The sequence below is a fragment of the Sander lucioperca genome, chromosome 1 (genome assembly GCF_008315115.2).
Source record: "Sander lucioperca isolate FBNREF2018 chromosome 1, SLUC_FBN_1.2, whole genome shotgun sequence".
Taxonomy (NCBI): Eukaryota; Metazoa; Chordata; class Actinopteri; order Perciformes; family Percidae; genus Sander; species Sander lucioperca.
Window position 1 is genome coordinate 22,425,894 of NC_050173.1, and position 23,068 is coordinate 22,448,961.

Here is a 23,068-nt window from a genome sequence, read left to right on the forward strand (position 1 = left end):
TTGTGGTTATAATAGCAGCATTGACGCCATTGGTTTATCTTTGACAAGGGCGTTTTTTGCTCGCTCCAACAGCACCATCTCTGGCAGGTGGTGTGTGCTTTAAAACCATACAGTAGGCTAATGTTTAGGACGATAGGAAGGTAGTTATAGGGAAATAAACACACTTTAGGTTGTTAATTTGTCGTCTTTTGGTTGATAGTTTCGTGTTATATGCCGTTACGTTTCTTTTAAACCCACCGGAATCGAAGTGAATGAGATGAACGTCGGGGTTTCCCTCTCTGAGCCAGACACTTTGTGCTTTATGGTCAGCGGTAAATTAGACAACTGCTCCTTCATCATGCAGCTTCTGAAAAAAGACGGAAAAGCCCTACATGTTGATTATATTTCGTCGCCGGTGTAAATCCAAAAGAGAGAAAAACCTCCCGGCCACGGCTGACAAGGGACTCACATCCTGGAGCTGCCTCACCTCATCCGCCGGTGTTGCATACAATATGTTATGTTGATGACATTTTTTGGAAGTGGCCGTGCCTTTTGTTTTCATTTCGGGATATGTGATATGCAGATCCGTGAACGCCACGAAACGCAAATTAACGGACGTTTTTTTCTGCTTTGAAAATGAGGAAGCGTTTTCATAAAGACCCAGAAAATGGCAAGAAGGTCTCGTCGTTCGTGGGCCCGGATTTTACTAAAATAAGAATGAAAGGAGCAAATGCAACAGCAGCATGATTTTTTTTCCTACAGAATGACACCAAAGGAGGTAAAACGGTGGAGGTAGATAAGACGCAGCATCAATGAAGGCGATCTGGACAAGTTTCGAGTCGCTCATAATGAACAGAAATACTTTGCAGCTCGATAGCAGATCGTTTCTACAATATTAAAATAATTTTTCGGCTTTGGGAGATTTTCTAATTCACCAGTCATCTGTTTTCGCATTGCATTTGTTATCTTTTTCATTATATATATATATATATTTTTTTTTTTTTTTTTTTTTTTATACTTTTGATCCGGATCCAGCCCTGACTATTCAATGGAAGTATGTTATCAGCTGCCGGTTTTGCCTCTAGACAGGCCGGTTCCCAAGCATGTCCTCAGCCGGAGGGGAGCCATTAGTTTCAGCTCCAGCTCTTCTCTCTTCGGGGCTCCTGATCCGAGACAGCTGTCACAGGTAAATAAATTAAAATTCCTTAATCTGTACTGTTAATCATTTAGCCACAGTGAGTTTGGCTTTGGGAATCACACAGGCCTTAAAACCAGCATTTTTGCTTAAAACAAATATGAATAAGCCACAGGAATCTTGCAGGTGGTTGTTGGATATCTAGGCCCTAACACACAGTGAGCACTCACTTGCACAGACGCACACATTTTCTTATCTCTTAGACCTAAAATACACACCAACCTAAAACCACTTTGCATTTGTGCATGTTGCCCACAGATAAAGGCCCTCTTGGTTTACACTACCAGTTTACTCCTGGGACCTGGAACTTGCTATATTTGTCAGAAGGAACGTGCCACACAGTTATTTATGTTAACATCCCTTGTCACATTGACAAAAGAAACCTACATCATTGAGTCATACTTGAACTTCCTGCTTTCCCAGAGTCTTGCACTCTTTAAAATGTGTGCTTGGTAAGCCTGCCTCTACATTTCTGCTCTGCAGTGAAAGAAAAGAAAAGGTAGGCCACAACAACAGTCTTCATGTTGTGGGTGCACGTTCTGCACCACCATTCTGTGTGGAGTTTGTATGTTCTCCCCATGTTTGCGTGGGTTTCCTCTGGGTGCTGTGGTTTCCCCACCATCAAAAAACATGTACTAGGTTCTCCAGTCAGTGCCCTTGATCAAGGCACTGGCTCAGATCTGGAGTTGGTCCCCGGGCGCTGTAAATGGCTCCCCACTGCTCCCTTGAGGGATGGGTTAAATGCAGAGAATGAATTTCGCTACATGTATATGTATGTGACAATAAAGTACCTTTACTCTCAACTTTACCTCTACTCTCATACATAGAAAAACTGGCACAGCAGTATAATGCATCTCCAATGCATTAGCCACGCATTGAGTCACTGTTGTGTATAAACATGTCCCAGATGATGTACCATCCATTAGGCCTTTGTCCAGTACACTTGCTTAACTAACTCTAACACACGTGCACCCGCAACCTCAGCTCAGAAAAGTTGCACATCAAATCATGAGTCAGTTAAAATGGTAAAACATTCTAACTATTGCTTCAGTAGTTTTGCCCAAAAGCAGCTGGGTGTATTGTCATCTCTTTGGGTCACATCCTGCTAGTTGGTCATGAATAGACACTCCCACAGTGTTGCATGGCATCTCCTAACACATTAACTAAGCATCAAGTCACCATCTTTGACTGTGTGAGCGTCCTCTTCAATAGGCTGTCCATTAGTTCTTTGTGCAAGACGCTGCTTCACATAACCACCCATGTGTGTCCGCTTTGAACCTATCACACCACCACAGGCAGCTCCCTCAAAGACTAATGCATAGCCATGGCTATGAAAGGCCCTCGATGTTGCTCGTTCTCAGTGGTCTTTTTTTTTTTTTTTTTTTTTTTCCGCTGGGTTGTTAGTGTTTTTGACAGATGTCATGAAATGTTGGATAACCTTGCAGGACAAAACTTTTCTGTCCATCCATTCATCTTTCTATCCGTCCATTCACTCCAGTTCTTGTCCTACCACTGCATCTTCATGCTCTGTCTTAGTTAGGAAGACTTGTAAAACTGATCCGAAGGCCTGAAACTATCATGCGCCCTGGTGGTTCTTGGACCTTGCTTCTCAGACTGCAGCCGAAAGAAAGGATCCAAAATCTCAGGAGAAAACCCATCTCAGCATAATGCTAGAGTGCTCATCCTCTGCATACAAACACAAGTGAAAAGCTAGTGTGTTTTTTGTTCGGGTTCGCCAAGTGGGCCGTAGTTCATTTTCAATTGGTAGGTGTGTTGTTATCGTGCTCTTTTTTTTATTGTGAACAAAGGGGTCATTTGCAACAAGCAGTGCACTTTGTAGTGTTGAGTGAGTTTTCAGTGAAACAATAATGATCAGACTGCATGTCATTTTTGTGGAAACATTGTTAAAGGAACAAGCCAACTTATTGGGACTTTGGCTTATTCACCGTATTCCCCAGAGTTAGATAAGTCCATACATACCCTTCTCATCTCCGTGCCCGTCGTAACTGTGGCTGCGTCTCAAACCGCTTGCACACTTCAAACTACTTGCACACTTCAAACTAACTTCAAAACTTAGTTTTAAGTATATAGTGTAGATAAGCAAAAAGTCAGTGCACTGAAAGTACCCGGATGACCCCCTAAAAACGGTCAAAAAGTTGAGTGTGGAACGATGGACCGGACTCGCACTAAACGGGCGCCATCTTGACTACAAAGCGGAAGGGCGCCCTTGACCGGCAGCTGATTGGACAAACGCGTCACGTGGGTCTGGCTGCTCAAGAATTTCAAACCGACTGTCATGGCGGCTCGGACGGAATACGATTTTTTTTTTTTTTTTTTTTTACAGATTTACGAAAATGGTTCACAGAAACGTGTTTCTGAAAACATTTTAAGCGAGAAATGGGCCATACAGTTGCTGAATCTGTCTTCATTTTAGATCGACAAAGGTCAGTTTAAAAAAACTTTAATCAGATTTTGAGAGGCGGCGAGCCGAGCCGGCCGCTCCTCATTTGCATACAGGAAAGCGGGCTGGAAAATCGCGTTCACATGTGTTGCGTTGGTCACGTTCATCCCGCTCCTCATTTCTGGTAAGTGTTTTAACATAAGCGTTCATTTTGGGACAATACTAACCATCGAAAGTGGGCACTACAGCAGTAAGTGGTCAGTGCACATTAGCAGTGTACTGACGGAAGTATGCGGAATGAGACACACCGTATACAAACTGGGAACTATATTCTCAGAAGGCGAAGCACTGCTACTTGGGCGGAGTGATTAGCGCAACACCTGAAAAGCACCGTTGTTACTCTCTGCTCCTCACCACGGGGCTTCTCAGGTGCTGGGAGCAAATCACTCCGCCAAAGTAGCAATTAGGGATGTCCAGATCCGATCACGTGATCGGAAATCGGGTCCGATCACGTGGTTTCAGAGTCGATCGGAATCGGACGTTACCTCCCGATCAGGACTCGGATATATATGTATATATATTCTCATTATTTTTTAACACATCTATAGTTATGCAGTGGCACAGAGTTAGACCCTTTTGACTCCACACAAACAGCAACGCGTGCGGCATGACATCACTTTGTTGCAGAGATGCTATTGGTTAAATGCCGGCAAAGTAGAACACGGAAGCAGCTTGAAGCGGAAAGCGCAAGTATGTCTGCGGTCTGGAGGTATTATAAAGTTGAATTATTATAGAAGTATCGGATCGGGACTCGGTATCGGTAGATACTCAAAATCAAATGACTCGGACTCGAGGGCAAAAAAACCTGATCGGGACATCCCTAGTAGCAATGCTTCGCCTTCTGAGAATATAGTTTCCAGTATGTATACGGTTAGAAGACAGCTGTGTCTCATGTGACCTTGTTATTTGTACACGCTGTGACTATACAAATCACAACATGTAAATAGGAAAATGTTGGCGTTATTTTGTCACTTATTGGGAGCAGTAGACTAGATGGAGCCGGTTACCTCCAGGATCTGTGCTAAGCGAGGCTAGTGGTGGGGGCGTCAGACAAACTTACGACACGCACGGAGATGAGAAGGTTATGTATGGACTTATCTAACTCTGGGGGATACGGTGAATAAGCTAAAGTCCCAATAAGTCGGTGTGTTCCTTTAAATCGCACAAGATTTACAAACACTTTTATGCAAAAACAAGACAGCAATAGCAAAGTATTCAGTAATTTAACACAGACCCCGTTTTCACCTTTAACATCCGTCCTAAGTGATCAATTTACAAGTGGACAGCTCTAAGTACAGGTGAAAACATTCTCAGGACGTATTGAGGACACATTGAGATTGGATCGCAAAAACACATTTGGAGGTGGTTAGAGCCGTGTGTCCATTTTCTAATAGAAGTGAGAACGGCAGTGTGTCCTGTGTCCACATTAAAGCAACACAAAAGATTATTTTGTACCTTTTAAAATAATGTTTCCAAAATCGTTTCAGTGGTTCATCAACTTGTAACAGGGTGAACGGCACTTCTGCATTTGCTTTGCGGCCCTCTATCGGCTATAACCACACGGTAGCGGATCTGTAGTTTGAATGAGACATACGACAGCAGTAATGGACAATTCTGCTTCCAACCTTGAGCTGAAATATGTAGGCTAGCCTACTCATTCATAGTATTTCTCTTGTCACAGTTTTGGATGTTATTATCATAGGATGGTATTATTATCATATTCTGTCTGTCCCCGGCTGTCTTGAGCTCTGCAGCGCAGTTGCCTTGAAAATAACGTTATTTAGCTACAGCGCTGTCCGGAGTTGATGGTAATATGCGTGGTCAAAGTCCCGCCTGTGAACAGTTTAATTTCCTATGTTCTTCACAATAAAAGTCCTCCGTTATTTTGGTATTTGAATGTTTTTATTATGAAGCAGCAAAATCCGGAAATGATGGGGATTCATCAGCGGTAACGTAACGCGACTCCTATAAGCATCGTGAAATATAAAATAAAGCAGTTATAATATAACCTAAACTTCAAACCACAGAGATTCAATTATAAGCTACAATTGTACTGAGAGCTGAATAGGGCTGTGCAATTAATCAATATTTAATCGTGATTACGATTTCTGCTCTTAACAATCTCAAAAACAGAGTAATCGAGAAAAATGATTATTTTGTACATTACGTTTTGCAAGTCAACTCTTTATTTTGTCCTGTGTTTTGAATGGAGAGAAAAAAAGCTCAAACGGGAAAAATATTAGAGGGAAATTTCACAATTCAAGGTGTTTTCACTGTTGATTTGTTTAACTGTTTCACTGTTGTTTTAATTCAATAATTCCAACGTCTTTCCAAAAGTCAGTGAGTAATCGTGTAAAATAATCGTGATTTCAATATTGACCAAAATAATCGTGAGTATGATTCTTTCCATAATCGAGCAGCCCTAGAGCTGAAAACACTGAGACTTTAAAAAAAAAACATCTTTCTCTACTGCACAGGTCCTGCCACCCGTCCGTAGATCTCCTTTTGTCGCCACCCTTTTATATAGGCTACAGTCTATGGTCGGCACACAGTCAGACTGTGGCCAGCGCTTTGCATTTTTCACTTGATTTGAAACAACTGACATTATAAACACACAACCAGCCTATATACAAACAGAAATGATGTACGTCTTTATTTGCATATAGAGCGGGGAAGTAAGATCCGATCATAAGTGGTCACTGAGGACGCAGTTGGAGACACAATTTGACAGACAGCTGAAAACGTGCACCTAGAGCTGTCCACTTGCAATCGGATCACTCAGATCAGATTTTAATACCAGGTCAGAACAGGCCCATAAAGACCTGCTGACATAATCATTTGTCTTTTTTTCTTCCTGAACAGTGGCAGTATTGGGTGAACATGCATTCACACATACGGCACTGTCACTCTGCCTTTGTCACAGAGCAATTACACTTATACAAATATTGTGTTTCGAGCCCTATTTATGACCATAAGGGTGCATTTGTCCTTGGTGGCTGCTGTGTTTTTTATGTGTGGTTCCACAGGCCTGTTGTTTGTGGAAGCAGTTCTGGACTACCATTGCAGAAAGAGGCAGTTAGGCATTTGCCTGGGCTCTGTGGGCAGTGGTTTGGCTTGCTGCCAGGCTTACAGATGGCCGGAGTCTCAGTCTCTTTTCTTTCTCTGGCTGTCTTGTTCCACTCACTCACAAGCTCCCTCTCTTTCTTTCTCTTTCTCCTCCACCCCCCACCCCCCACCCCCCTTTCCCTTGCAGATTAAGACATTTCCTCTTGTAAACAGAGGACGAAAGAGTAGGGTTGAAGACACGACAGAGTCTCAGAAGAATATGTCACTCTGTGGTCATGGAATGCTTATTATTGGGTGTAAATATGCTGCTGAAGAGGCGTTGAAAACAGCAACAACATTAAATAAATGGGCTTATTTATCTAGTACAATGCCTGTATTGTTTTTCTTACAATGCATGTTGGCTGCTTGTTGATTAATTACTCAAAATGAGGTGGAATATTTTTTTTGTATATTGCTTGTATATAGTGATTTATGCTGGTCTCCTCTGGCTACTCTGGAGTGAAGGGTAAACACACGACTGTCGATAGATTGGTTCAAAGTGAAAGAACCAGAAGTACAGGACAAGGAGTTAGACACATCAAAGGTTCCCATCTAAACTACATTTCAGAGATATTACACATCCACGCCCAATGTGGATGGCTGTCATGATTTAGTACTAGTAACACATTCACACACAGTTGCATTGTTTTGACAAGGCTGTTTAATTGACTTTTTAAGAAAAGAAATCCAGCAGAGATACAAGAATCAATAATCGGATGCACGGTATTGATGAGGCCTGACCAGTCACATGGCTTGGAAAGCAGCTTAGACTTGAAACACTGATCTGCTATCAGCTTAGTCCATCATATCTCAGTCAGAGATATTATCAAGAGTATGTGGGCCACTGACCCTAGATAGACTTCACTCATTTTAGATGTTTAGGGACATGAGATGATAAGGCTGTGCGTAAGGGTGGGTGATAGCACAACTTGTTTCATCCACACTGGATGTTTCTGTGCAGAGCATAAGAGAATACACCACAGTGCTTCTCTGAGGGAGTTACTTTGTTGATTTTAACTGAACCGATAAGCGTTTTCTTTTCTGCGCATTGCCATCGGATTGACGTAGTTTCAGGATGTGGTAAGAATGCTGAAGGAGCTGTTCAGACAGTAAGCCTGGTGTTTCACAACCTTTTGCAAAAACTTTAACTCTTTGCCTGCCAAAGTTTGGTTTTACTGTGAAATTTGCGTGAATGAGCTGGAGTGCACGGTACTGTTTACTAAGAGGATTTGTATTATTTAGTAAATAAACAGGAGGCAAACCTTACATCCTGTCTGCATTTATACATGCACACTCCCTGTTTATCTGCCTGACTGTCTTTCTCTGTAAGGGGCCCCTCTTATCACATGACCATTCTGTTTTTGTGCTGCAGTGTCGAGCGCAATCGGCCGTGAGATTGTGGCTTCATACATCAACACACTAACGGACACAACGTCAGGGGCCAACTGCTCTTGCTGAATATTAATCATAATTACTGTAGTCCTATAGACATATGAGATGAGCCCATACAGGAAGGGATAATTTATTTACCACTGTTACTAGCTTGTACCAAATAGTTGTCCGCAGGCACACTGCTTGTCGACTGTTTTTTTGTCTGCTCTCCTCAGAAGGTTATGACTTGCAAGGGGGAACATTAAGCTGGCCCAGAGAAGCAATTAGAGCCTGGGGATGATGTTTGAGATGAATGAAATTCCTGTGCAGGGTAGAAAGCCTGTGAAAATATGAAGCAAGTCTCCCTCTTCCCTCACCCCTTAACTCTACTTGTGTCATAGAGCACAGCTAAAAGCACATTTATACAAGGCCCCTTAAAGTTCTCTGTGTAAATAATTTGCTTAAATCATTTTAAGACACTTTTACCCGGCAGTAAAAAAAATAAAAAAAAAACACTGGTTGCAGATATATTAATTAATAATTATTTAGTGATAACACTGCTCCGTCGTTCCCCAGCTAACCATCAGGCCAATTCACCCCAAGCCTCCCCTCAAACCATCAGCCCTCTCTCAAAAACTCACTGCAGCTGGAGTGTGTCAGAGTGGACAGTGTTCTCATAAAACACAGGTAGACTCCATCTAGGGCTTTTATGTATGCAGTGGCTGGTACACACACACACACACACTCACACTCACACACACACACACACACACACACACAGTCAGTCAGTCCAAACCTGTCCACATTCATGGCCTAGCACCCAGTTACTGAAATGTGTCATCCCATGCAGCAGAGTGCTGCAAGAGGTCATAACTCAGAAGGAAGCTTTCAGTTTATGAAACCGTGCTGAGTCCAGCTGCTTTTATCTTGGGTATTTACATGTGCCTGTGTGGGGTGTGCGTGCACTGCTTTGTTCCTGATGTCAGTTTATAGGCATACTGATGGCTTCCTCATTTGCTTAGTCCCAACTGACTTACTGACTGACATCATGAAGATTATTATGTCTGTTTGAAACAAGGAAGAGTGAGAATGCTGCACTGTGCAATGGACCGTTGAATACCATTGAAGGAGCGTCAGACTACAATATCAGCTTGATCACAATGCTATGATGACGAGAGTGTTTTTTTTTTGTTGTTGTTTTTTTAAAGCCCCTTGAGCTGTTTGAATTTGAGTTCTTGCAATTCAGCCAGTGCCTCTTTTTGATTTAAACCAGCATTAGTATTAATAATACTAATACATAAGTCTGTCTGCTTTGAGCAAACATCACCATAACAGACCTGATGTTACTCACACAGACATTTTCACATCACGTGACCTCCTGACCTCAGAAACCTGAATGCTGTGACCCCAGGCAACAAGACTAAGCCGAGATAAGAAACAGAGCTGTATGTAAACGAGCTCATGTGGAATGGCAGGGAGCACAATGAGCAGACTGTTATGCTAGCAGTAAACTCCAAACAAAACGGAATTTGGCTTGTTCTCAGAAAGCTCCGAGCAAACGCAACTGGCTGCAGCTCCAGGTGTTCAGTTAAAGGCACTCAAAGCCCATTCCCCAAAAACAAGAATAGAGTTAGTTAAATGGGAGTAAAAAGAAAAAAAATGTGGCCTGTAACCAATCTGGGACATTGTTAAACAGTTAAATGCTCACCCATACAAGTAAATTAACAAAATCCAGGTGGCAGAATAACCCAAGGTTTGAGTAAGCACTTATCTGTGTACTAGTGATCTACAACTATGACTTGATTTGACTATATGTCTTATTTGTAATAACAATGCTTGGGCTGATCAGAAAAGGTTTTTACAAAAGGCTTGTTGTATTTCTGGGTGTTTCAAAAAGTTAGCACTGTCCAGGATTCGTCAGATTGAAGGATGATGACTTAATTTCTTCCTCCACACCCCAGTATTGCATGAGCCTGAAGTATAAAAAAATGCCATAGGCCAACATATTGGTAGAAATTTTAATCCTGGCCCTGCCTTGTCTGATGCCAGGGGCTGTGGGTCAAATGCAAACTGGCAACCAGCACGAATGTGAAGCCAAAGCGTAAGTCTCTAAAGCTGTAATGTCTCCAATGGCCACTAGACGCAAAGAATTCGAAATGCAAAGTTAATGCATTTTTCCTCTTTTGTCAGCTCTTGTAACTGACAAAGTTGGTGATGAGGTGTAAACCCAAATCCAAGCATCAACCTGTTGATGTCTCAGATGTTTTATCTTTGTTTGTTTTTAATTCAGCCTATGAACGACTGGCAGATTTCCATTAAGCTGGATACCTTTGCTGTGCCACACCTGTGAACAACTAGGGATTTAACTGTATGAGAATTTAACCTCACTGTTATAGTGACCAAAATTATCACAGTTTTCGGTATTATCGCGGTATTTTTAAAAGTGTGTTCAATATGTTCAGAAAGCACTGATAGGCCTACACAAGCTGAAATAGTTTCAAAAAGTGTAACAGTGTTTATTATATTACCAAAATATAGGCAATAGGCTTGTGAAAATTATTGAAAACTGGCTACTGAAACACCGGCCCGCTGTAGCGTATCCGGTAAGAACTTGAACCAGAGATGTCTGACTTTGAGATCCAGGAACATTTATTAACAACTCCAACATGAAGTTAACTGAAGTTGTATTTGACGTTACATGTGAAGTTGGATGTGGTTCTGAAATATAAGCAAATAATAATGCACATTAATAAGCATCTGACTTACTATGAACATTATTTACCAAAAACTAAATGTTATAGTCACCAGCATAAAACAAGAAACAATACTAAGAATTACATTAATTTCTCTGTAATAATTAACATAAATGTAACATATTGCTCAGTAACACAAACTGAGAATAAGCCACATCTATTACAACACACATATCCATAACGGAGCAAACAGTGTAATACACCTCTTAATAACGAAGCACGTGGCTCCACAGGCTAGTCTGTTTACTGGAGATGGCACCTTGCTAGCAAACACTACTTGAATATCAACACGTGGCTGCACAAGTAATATTAAACAATCTGCACATCTATCTATCTATCAGCTATGCAATAAGAAACACAGCAACAACAATATTATCAAGGCGATAATATATCTCTCTCAATCCAAATAAATGTCATGTTGTAACACGGGCAAAACTTAATCCACATCGTAGCAGAACACTTATTGAAATATGAAAGTAGCTTTAACGTTTACACAGATAACGAGGCAGTAAACCCCATGACAGTTTAGCAAGCTACAGAATAGTTTAAACTTACGTTCTGGGCTACACACATCACTTCAAGTCCGAAAATGGGAAAAGAATGATAAAGAAAAAAGTATGTTTACAGCTGTTCTGTCCCATTTCTCCTGTGTGAGCGCGAGTGATTGGCAGGAGATCAAAGAGATGACTCTCGTCAATGATTGGTCAATCATCTCAGGAGCGAGAGAGAACGCAAGTGTTACTATGGCTTTTTTTACAAGGCTGATAAATGTCCTAAGCGCTGTCATCTCCTCCTCACGCCATGATTCCAACTTCAAGAAACGCACTGTAGGCTACGCAGTGCACCTGCGCGGCAACTTCAGGAGCCTCGGATTAAGCTGGGAACACGCGCTTTCCACACCGTGGTAATCCACCGAGATAATAATGATATTTTAAATGAAAAAGGTTATTGTTATCTTCAACATTTTTACTGTGGTTTACCGTTACACTGGTAATCGTTACATCCCTATGAGCAACCATGATCAAAACCCATGATATGGGCACTGTACCACCCATGTTTACAGTTGAAGGGTTGAGATTCATCTCTGACTATGCCTATTTCCAGCACCTCTTTGTTTAACCAGCTCACTTTGCAAAATATAGGCTTGACACATTAAAAAGCTTAAGAAACTGCCTAAATCTCCCGTAAATGCACACAATATTTTATCAAACAAAGAAGCTAGTAGTCAGTCACTATTCTCAGTAACCAAGTCAGTACCTCCTGCAGCTGCGTCATAGTAGGCTAAAACTTTCCAGTAGCTATTTGGCTTGCGGAAGGCTATTAATGTTAAGCGGCTGTACAAAATTCTAGTTTCTTGCATGAAGGATACAAATTGAGCTGTAGGTATGCTGTGGCATCAACTTCGCTGGCCCACGCGAGTGAAGCAGGGAGCCTGGCTTAGCCTGCTGGTAAAACTGCTGCGGCGCGCAGAACAGCCGGAGAAATGTGTGCAACCGCTGGCAACAAAACAGCATTTTTACAGGATTACAGCAGCTACAGGTGACAGATCTTTTTTGCTTCTTTTTCAGTGCCCATAAGTTATTTATTGCTGTCGGGTGTAAAGACCATTTCGAACAATGTATAAAAAAGTGTATATTGGAAAAAGTTACCAACCCTGCCTTTAAATGCGCTCTGTCTCTATTTCTGGACTATATCCCTAATGTTTCATATGATTTCAAGTGTGTGCAAAGACGGACAGCAAATCAAATCAATCAAATGCATAAGTTAACTTTAATAAGTGGATTTCCTGTCTGTGACATTAAGTCCAAGTCCTACCTTTGACATCCTATGCTTCTCTCTCTCCCTTATTTCCCATCACCCTCAGCTGTGAAGCATAAATGCCAAAAACACAACTTAAAAAGGGGCTCAAGTTAATTTCAGACCATGACAGGACCATGGGTGTATGTTTTTGTGTGTATTGGCACTACAAAGCGTGGCAGGGGTGTGTGTTATGGACTGGCCACTTCAAGGGTAAAACGTGACTTTCCCCTCCGTTCACAGTGGGAATGTGACATTGAGCTTGTTACTAGCTCAGAAAGGAGCACATGCCAATGTCCACTTAAGGTGTGTGTGTGTGTGTGTGTGTGTGTGTGTGTGTGTGTGTGTGTGTGTGTTTTTGTTTTACTATATTCGTGGGGTCCAAAAACCAGGGAATACAATATACTTGTGGGGTCTGCACAGCCTTGTGGGGCCCAAAATGCTGGACCCCACAAGGTTAAAGGGCTGTTTGAGGGTTAAGACTTGGTTTTAGGATTAGGGTTAGAATTAGGTTATGGTTAGGGTGAGGGTAAGGGTTAAGGTTAGGCATTTAGTTGTGATGGGTAAGGGGCTAGGGAATGCATTATGTCAATGACGGGTCCCCACAAAGATAATGGTGTGTGTGTGTGTGTGTGTGTGTGTGTGTGTGTGGCGAGCGCTGGCTGGAATGTTTGTTTCTGAAGTGTTGGCAGGGCTGGTCACTCTTCGATTCCCAGCCCTAGAGCTAGTATTATACAATTCCCACGCATGTTACACACACACACAGCCCATGCATACTGTACACACAATCTATAATATTCACACTAATCACTGGTGCTGTGTGTAAACACAGATGCCTGTTGACACTAAAATACAGCTTTGCAGATTACCCACCTCGAGTCGAGCTGTTTGCTAGCCAGTAAAATATTAGCTTTGGATTGGCAGCTGTCATGAGCTGAGAGGACAGACAGTGTTAGTTGTGTGTGTGTGTGTGTGAAGGAGATGCACAGTAATCCTAAGGATATGAAGTAAGGAATATACAAGCATGTACATTTGTGTTTGCTTGTGTTGATGGTGTGACCAGTTTGCTGGTTATCAGGAAATGGCCCACTCAACAGGCTCCCTGTGGAATGGGTAACCCTATACAAGAGTAGCTCCAGAAGGGAGAGAAGAGTCAGCCTGGAGGGGGGCTAGGATGTGTGGAGTGCATAGAGAGGTGAGCCAACACCTCAGTTTAGCCTGGAGCAGCTGTCTGTCGACAGAGCAAATATGCCGTTACCACAGTCATACTTGCTACAACTACCACTGTAGTGCTCTGCGGCTGCCTCCTGGTGAGGGATTCTGTTGGCACTGCAGGGAGTTGTAGACACACGAAAAAATAAAACCGACAACAAATCATATTATTTGCTAGGATATCTATATTTTGGTAACTTGTTCGCCTTCGAACATAAACCGAAACCCCTTTATTCAAACCAAAAGTTACATTGTATTATTTCACAGAAGTTCAGTGGTTACTGCGGTTCCAGAAACCTAGAAAAGAAAATGTTTGTGTTTTTGTTTATTGTGATGCAGCTGCTGATTATTTGCAAGGAAGAAAATGCAAACTTGATGCTATCCATAATGTTTTAGATTAATATGCTGTTAAAAAAAAATATTTCTCAAATACTATTGAGGAATGGTATTGACTTGTCAAGGGTTGGTGGGCTGCATCTGTCCTGGTTATTAGTTCCACTAAGGTAAATTCAAATTAATTAAAATTGCATTCACCGTGTGTGTGTGTGTGTGTGTGTGTGTGTGTGTGTGTGTGTGTGTGTGTACATGACTGATATCAGTGGTGTAGTGTTGTATCAGGCTGATGATATGGAGTTGGAACATATTTATCAGTGTAGCAGTTTGTGCAACATTACACCACCCTTTACTTATCACACTCGGTGTGTATGTTAAAAACATTGCCTGTATTTTGTGTGTGTTTGGGGGAGATGTGGTTGTGATATCACACACATCAATTTTGGGACCTATATTACATTGTTGTAATAATATAATTACATTATATTGGTATAAACATTTGACACTTGTTGATGATGTTTCTGTTTGTTTGTTCAGAGACGAGGAGCCATTTCCTATGACAGCTCAGACCAGACAGCACTGTACATTCGTATGCTAGGTAAGTGTTTTCCCACTCTCGGTGCGTACACACACACACACACACACACACATATGCATTTTCAATAGACGCACACACTTTCCAGACATCGGTAGGTTTAAATGGAAAATGGATGGACCAGAAATGGAGAGAGGGATGTAAAGATTATAAAGAGATGTGGCTGCGCTGGAGTGTCCACTCAATCCCTGGCCTTTTGGTAATTTCTCAATCAGAACATGCTAAAATTGTGTGTATCTGTAGTGTTGAGTGTCTTTTTGAAGTTGGATCAGTACAGAATTTAATTTGAACGCTAAACAGACTAAGGGTGCGTTGGCAGAGTGCATTTAAGTGTCTGTATGTACATACTGCGTGTGTGTCCATTTGTCCATTGCTGCCCTCAGCATACCTAAACAGGATAAGCAGTTTAAAAAATATATGAGAGGACGGAGGACTCCTAGCTCTGCCAGGCAGATGGAGTCAAATGCTTCTAGGAAGCAGCCAGAGCAGTCTTGGCTCCCTAATCAATAAGGCTATTGAGGATAATGGTGCGATTAGAGCCTGGGTGGACCTCTGACATCAGTCTACCCCACACAAATGTGCCCTCGCATGCAACTTTTGCCACCTTAATTATTAAAGCAACACTAAGTAACTTTTCCCTCTTCGGTTCCCCTACAGGTTGTCTCACTGGAACTACAGCTCGCGCGTCTCGCCGTTTCGGTCGCCCTACAGGTTGTCTAATGAGACAACCTGTAGGGGGACCAAAGTGGGAAAAGTTACATAGTGTTGCTTTAAATCAGATGGCGTTTGGCTGGTAGTAAGCAGCAAGAAAGAAAGTAGAATTGCTCACAGTGTTATCCTGTCAGTGTCATTCATAGATATCATATTGCTGTTGGGAAGCATAGTGAGTAGGCAGGGGGCATTAAACAGCAGGGGCAGTTTAGGGCTTACTGTATGTCTTTGTTGAAATCCTGTACTGTACTGTAGCTTTCACATAATATTGCCACACTTTGTTTCTCATTTTACTTGGCTAAGTATGGTGGCAGTCTCATACGTCACAAGCATAAAGCATCTGTGTCTGTAGATTTTATATTAAATTGAGTGTGAGGAGAGGCACACTAATGCAGACTGGTGTTTGCCTGGGCCAGGGTTCAGTATGCCAAGTTAATGCTGATGTGCTTTCAAATAGCAGGACTCAGAGCTTTTGCCGCATCAGTTATAGTGACATGACCTACATCCACCCCAGAGTGCCGGCACTAATGCACCGTAGGGGAAACATGGACCCTTTGACTCTGAAAACGCACTAATCGTACAAGCTCACACACGTGTGCCGAGCCCTAGCACATGAGATTGATGTGACAGATATACATATATGTGAACACACACACACACGCACGCACGCACGCGCGCGCGCGCGCACACACACACACGCTCACTGCCTAGGAGTGCATGAATTGTAGTGTTTTTTTGGTCCTAATTTATGTTTTTTGCACGTGTAAAGGCCACTGATACGGTTTCACTCTCCATATTCAAAACAACAACTTTACAAACAGCTTTTTAAAAATAATGTTGAGCATCGTTATGTTTTGAATTGTAATTCTTAGTTTTTGGTATTTTGATAGGAGCTTGTGTAGTATTCAAACAGCTCTTTGCAAGTAAGTAACATGCTGGTTGGGGGAACACACCTGTGTGACCGCTTTGATTTGAATTCAAATGCACATACGACACAATCAGAAGTCCCATGCTGGAAACCTACCATTGCACTGTTTAGCACCTTGATGAGTAAACTGCTATATAAAGTCTTGCCGCATATAAAGTGTTGCCTGGAACGACACAATCGCATTTTACTGCATCAGTGTCATAGCACCATCCTGTCGCCTCACTGCGCTGTCACTGCTCTTGACTGCAGTATACAAGCAGGCCGACCGCCGTCTTTTTGGTCTGAGTCTGGAGCCTGTTCCTTTTTCTCTGCCTGACTACTAAAAACGGTCATGGATGTACTATAGATCCCTCTCCGTGGCTCTGAGTACTATTAGTAGAGCAGACTGTCCTGACATGGCATTGCATGCTCAGCTGTTTGTCTGTCCATTGAATTTTCTCTTCTGGGACATGGGAGTGTGTGTTTGTGCGTGACTGTGCCCACACATGGATAGTATACACCAGACTTGGGTGAAATAGTATTTACAAAATCACATCTTTTGCTTGTTTGAGTTTGCTTGGAGTACCAAAATGATGTGTTTTTACCACTTTTTGACAATAGAGAGGTGAAGTCCTGCTTCTCTTTCAATGCTTAGTATAAGGCGTATTATTTCCTAATTGTTATGAAAAGGTGAAACATGACGGTGAGGTTTTCTGTCAGTAAATAGGCCTACATATCCACTACCATATTGACTAGAAAAAGTTGACATATAATTAAGATTGATTATTTTGTTAGCATTCAACAACTACTGTACAGTTCCCATGAGGCCTTGACAGCGATATCCTGGCTAAAACTCAAAGGATATAGTGCTGTGGAATTCTAAAAAATGTTTATTCATATAGTACTTTAAAAGTTGCAAAACATTTGAGATTAAAAGCATTTAGCACAAAATATCAAACATGCAGGAAACACAAAAGAAACCAAATTTACCAGAACAATTTGTAAAACAGAAATAACATAAGCAAAAATAGCAATTAAGTAAAGTGAGGGGAATATTAGTGAGTTAGTTAGTGATTAGTCATCTAGGATATTGCCAGAAAACCAGAATCAGTTTGAGATTTTTAGACTGGTAAACCCTCTGGGGTGAAACATGCTGTCTGGCTGTGGCGAGCGGAACAGAGGCAGGATTTCAGCTGTGTTGGTAGTTTCACATACATTTGGGATTGTCTTATTGTAGTGCTCTGTCCATTGTCTGGTGGTAAAGCCCATCCTTGTGGCACTTAAGCAAGATCAATTCCAGTATTTATTCAAAAATATTTGTAAATACTACTTAGCCTAGCACACATTTCTTTTCAAGCAGCATGAATCTTGAGGAAAGTGCTGATTTCTTCTAGGAGATGTGAGAGTGAGAAGTCAGGTTGGATTTGAACCGGAACGAAGAAGCTCCCACCCATACCTGTACATCGACTTCCGTACTCTTCACAGTAAGTATGAATCACAGCCAGTTACCTTGACTCGCCAGCCTCCTTTTGATAAGTAGAGACATTATCAAACTGTACCACACACAGTTTGTTCCTCTCCAGCAAGATTGACAGATGTGTGTGCACTGCTTTGGTACAGTATTTCACATGATGATAAAGACCAAGGTGTGTCTTAGTGTAAACCATGTGAGAGGTTTTTTTATTAAAGCTTTTTGAATGGGCATGTGATAAAATAACCACTTTCATACTCAATGAAACCTTTTAGAACATAAACCAGTTACAGAGAAGTAGTGTATGTGTTGACATTTTGACCCAAAAGTAATCCTACCTCATGCTGACGTGTTTCCGGATTGCAGCGTGTGTGTGTGACCACTGACAAAGCATGTCTGCTGTGTGATCCCAGACGAAAGGCTTATGAGTGGGCGGCTGTGTCAGCAGAGACTGTTTGTATATCTCTGTGTCGGTGTAAGATCCCCACCGAGTTTGTGCAACCCAATGATCCTCAGAGCCTAATGAGCTAGTAAAATAAACGTTTACCAAAAACATTGTTACATATTACATCTTTAGTCAATTTTATATGCGTGTGTGTGCAGCACGGCTGGACTATGGGTCCACGTCAGCGAGCTCTGCTCCTGAACGGAGGGTCCATAGACTGCTCAGCTTCCAGAGGTACCTGCACTCATCCCGTCTGCTGCGGGGAGTCCCCCAGCAGATCCCCCTCCACATCCTGGATGAGGACTACACTGGACAGGCCAGAGTATGACACACACCTTTTATTTTTAATGATACCATAATAAGACTTAGAGAATTATGTATTTTGTTCAGACTTCACGTCACTAATTCTGTGCTTCTCTTTTCCCTCTCTCATAGTGCATGCTGGAAAAAGTGGGGAACTGGAATTTTGACATTTTCCTCTTCGATAGGTTGACAAACGGTATGTAAAATGTGTTGTTTTCAAAGTTTTCAGTTGTTTTCAAAGTCATAACACAGAAGTAATGCAGAACTGACAGGATCATCCAGCATTAAACCAGCCTTAGATTCAATGTGTTACCAATGGTGCCATCTATTGGATGCCGGCCGACAAGAGAGAATTTACCTGAATGAAGATTCATTTTACAATTGAATCACGGAATTTTATTTTGTATCTCATCGTCCGTTGCTTGTTGAAGAAGATGCAACAATTTATTGTTCATTTTCCAATGCAGCTGTAATCGAGTTAGGCTAGCTCTATAGACTCTTTTTAAACCAGCACAACAGTCTCATAGGGAGCATAATGAACTAACATATTTTGCATCGACAGGAGCCTCAGTAGATAAGAACAAGATATGTTGTATTATGAATAAGGGGTGACTCAGACCATGTTCTCGCCATACATCTGTCTTGATTTATACTGTGTAACTCAAGCAAGAGATGAAAGAGAGAAAAGAGGTAAGAGTCGCCGTGCATACTGCTTTGGGAAGAAAAAGTAAATTAAGTTAAATAAGTAATTATGGGAAGTGAAGAACAGGTAGTTGAGGCAGGTTTGGGAATAGTGGATGCACCAATAAAATTAATTACAAAGCAGAAAATAACTCCTGCAATGCACTGAGCATAACAGATTGATGATATTTTGCATTGCAACAACATCTGGCGGTACAATTCCCCCTGTTTTAATACAAGCAAAAAAGAGATCCACAAACCCGATGAAAGCAGAATGCTTACTCTGATATTCCTCTTGTTCAGGAAACAGCCTGATCACCCTGACCTTTCACCTGCTGAACCAGTATGGCTTGGTGGAGCTCTTCCAGCTGGACATGGTCAAACTCTGGAGGTTCCTGGTCATGGTCCAGGAGGACTACCACAGCGACAACCCCTACCACAATGCTATCCACGCTGCAGATGTCACACAGGCCATGTACTGCTACATGCGGGAACCCACGGTGAGACATGAACCGTTGCATGAATGTCATTACGTAATTTCCAGATCTGAAAGTGTTTCAGTGAAGGAGTGTTTTGTATTTTAATGACCAATCATCACAATCTTCGTGCCATTGTGTTGGTTGTTGTGAATGCAGCTTGCCAAGTCTCTGACATCCTGTGACATCCTACTGGGACTTCTCGCAGCCGCCACACATGACCTGGACCATCCTGGAGTCAACCAGCCTTTCCTCATCAAGACTGACCACTATCTAGCTACACTCTATAGGGTAAAAACACCTAACAGTCGCTCTTTAGCCTGCCAGAACTTGTGTATGGATGTATCAGACATCATACAATTTATTAAATGAATGTATCTCTGCACATTTATTTCCCCCTTTTTAATGTGCAGAATACCTCAGTTCTGGAAAACCACCACTGGAAGTCAGCAGTGGGCCTGCTCAGAGAGACTGGGCTGTTCTCCCATCTGCCTGCTGAGGACAGGTCAGTCTGAACCTGAAATGATTAAGATGCACCAAGAAAACTGCTACACTTAACAGTAGATACAGAAGCACACATTCTAAACAGTGCTACCAGTGCTAAACAACCTGATCATCCTGTCTTTCCGACCCCTTAGCCTGAACATGGAGAGGGAGTTGGGCTCCTTAATCCTAGCCACCGACATCAGCAGACAGAATGAGTACCTGTCCAGGTTTCGCAGGCACCTGGACCAGGAGAACCTGTGCTTGAGCAACGGCAGCCACCGTCACTTCATCCTGCAGGTTGGTTACCTCCTCTGTCATAAAAACACACACAACTTCTGCATCTCAGCCAACTGTGGGCTCTAACTTTGTTTTTATTCCCACCCTGTACAGATGGCTCTGAAGTGTGCGGACATCTGTAACCCCTGCAGACCCTGGGAGCTGAGCAAACAGTGGAGTGAGAAAGTGACCGAAGAGTTCTTCCAACAAGGTTATCATCTTTTCTGCTGCCTGCTGTTATATTGTTTGTCATTGTCCTTCAGTTATTTATTTTGCTCCTTTCTTTAACCCCATTACAGGTCCTTGATTTGTTCTTTCTGTGTTTATTCTCTGTAAGTCATTTTGTAGTAGTAGAACATATAATAGCTCAGACATTGAGTCTATTTTGTTATGCTCTATTAGGAGACATTGAGAAGAAGCACAAACTTGAAGTCAGCCCACTTTGTGACAGAGGGATCAACACAGTTGGTAACATTCAAATTGGTGAGGAGCTGTGTTGTATATTTGTTGTGTTCTGTTTTCACTTACAACTTGTGTTTAATCTTTAGCTCTAATGTGTGCCTGCCGCCTCTTCTCTCCCCTCAGGCTTCATGACATACGTGGCGGAGCCGCTGTTTGCAGAGTGGGCCCGTTTTTCCGACACACGTCTGTCCCAGACCATGCTGGGCCACATGGGGCTGAACAAGGCCAGCTGGGGCAGCCTACAGCAGGAACAAACCTCCGTCTCCGAGGAGGCGGAGCCCAGCTCAGCCGGCACCGACACAGAAGAAGCCGCCGCCACCGCCGCTAGAAGAAACAGCAACACCGCTACAGCCGCAGGAGGAACCAGCTCCAAAGAAATACCTCAGGGAAGCAGAGAATCCTGACACTCCTCGTGTGCCCTTTCACCTCAACCTCCTGACCCCGGCCTCGAGGCCTCACCACACACTGGGGGCCGAGTGGGGCATGCAATGGCCTGCAGCCCTGCCGCTGCCGCAACCTGATCCTAACACCTTGTTTATGTTTTGTTGCTTTTGCCTCCCATCTTGATAAACCACTGATTTTATTTAATTTATTTAATTTTTAATTCCTCTTTTTTTTGGCATAGAGCAATACATAGATACCTCATGTGGCTACTGCTGTATTTTCATTTATTTGCTTTGTTTTATTTATTTGTCCACTGTAGTTTTGGCATTACTGAATGAACACACCACTTTTCTTTGTTGGTGAACCTTAAGGAGAAAGCAGAAGACTTTTTTTCTGGTATTTTGAAGTGCCATTTGAAAACAAAGATTTGAAAAATAATCTAAACTGACTGAGACAACTGGAGTATTCAGACATGAGACCCTCCGAAGACTTTAAAGTAATGCCGTGTTGCATTTGTATTGAAGATTCTTCCTCATGTAAAAACGACAACAACAAAAAATGTGACAAGCCCAGTCCTTTTGCTGCCTCTACGAAGACTGTTTACGCATCTCGTTTGTCGTTTCTTTCTGTTGAACTGAAGTGAATCATGTCGGCTCCACGGTTTGCTTTGGAAGCACAGATGTGAAGAACCACTCGTTTGAACTGTCATCCCACTGTTGAAGCCATGAGCAGAACCTTAGTCAAACACACCAGATGCCATAAATAACTCCACCTGTGCTACAATGTGTTCTTGCACTCAACGATGGTGTCTCCAAGAGACCTTGTAAAGGTATTGTAGACATTAGTCCTTTTCTGATATTTCCGAATCTTCCAGTGCTGGTTGAACTCGGGGTAGCTTCCCTCCCAGACTGGAGATCAGTTACTCACTGCACACGCATCTCACCTGGAACTCCACTCCACGCAACTTGACTCGCTCAGGGTTTTGCCAGTCTCTTATAAAAAGGGAGAGGAGGTGACTGCGGACGCTGCAGGGTTGTTTTTTTCCTGGCTAGGATCTACTGAAGGAGCCTCTCCCTCTCCGCAGAATGTCTCACAGCCACATGCAACCTAAAAGACTGCTCGATTGATGCCTTATAACTATGCACAAACTATGCTAAGTGACCAAACCAGCTCCTGTTCCCATCAAGTGCATGGTGTGCTTGTCTTTGAATGCACTGTCCAATCCCTTTGCCTTTTTGTTGTAAGGAACAACTCCAGCTGTACTTTTTTTTTTTGTACGGAAACAAAATGGTCGCCTGACTTTGAACATTCCATTTCTTTGTGTTTGGTTTGTCTACTTTGATTCTGTATAGTGGCACAAATTGTGTTTGTTTAAACATTTTGAGAGATAACAGGTGCTTTTCTTACTTTAGCTGATTTGTATTTTGCTGTAAGTGCTGTAAGACTGTTGATAAAACTGTTTACAATTTGTTGCGACAGCCATTTTTGGGAAGACTTCAGTGTCGAGCCAGATTTTGTAAAGGCTTTGCTGTATTGACCTTTTTGATACATGCCTGTTGCGATTTGAATAATAAAACCTGTTGTTGACAAATCTTCGACTTTTACATGTTTAAAGCATGTCATCTAATACTGTAGTTAACCTGAGCAGAAATGACTGTATCCAAG

At 42.3% G+C, this 23,068-nt stretch overlaps 1 protein-coding gene across 3 annotated transcripts; it reads left to right on the forward strand.

Annotated features, from left to right (window-relative positions):
* Nucleotides 1–67: 67 nt before the first annotated feature.
* pde7a (phosphodiesterase 7A) lies at nt 68–22,995 on the forward strand. Of its 3 annotated transcripts, none has more exons than XM_031282038.2 (12): nt 68–1,165; nt 14,744–14,804; nt 17,814–17,903; nt 18,494–18,657; nt 18,771–18,834; nt 19,623–19,819; nt 19,955–20,086; nt 20,209–20,300; nt 20,434–20,578; nt 20,672–20,768; nt 20,960–21,040; nt 21,143–22,995. In XM_031282038.2, the coding sequence occupies exons 1-12, from the start codon at nt 1,028–1,030 to the stop codon at nt 21,421–21,423; spliced, it is 1,542 nt and encodes a 513-aa protein (XP_031137898.1). In that variant the 5' UTR covers nt 68–1,027; the 3' UTR covers nt 21,424–22,995. The 3 variants fall into 3 exon arrangements, with proteins under 3 accessions (XP_031137898.1, XP_031137899.1, XP_031137900.1); XM_031282039.2 differs by having other exon boundaries at nt 17,817–17,903; XM_031282040.2 differs by lacking the exon at nt 17,814–17,903.
* Nucleotides 22,996–23,068: the final 73 nt, after the last annotated feature.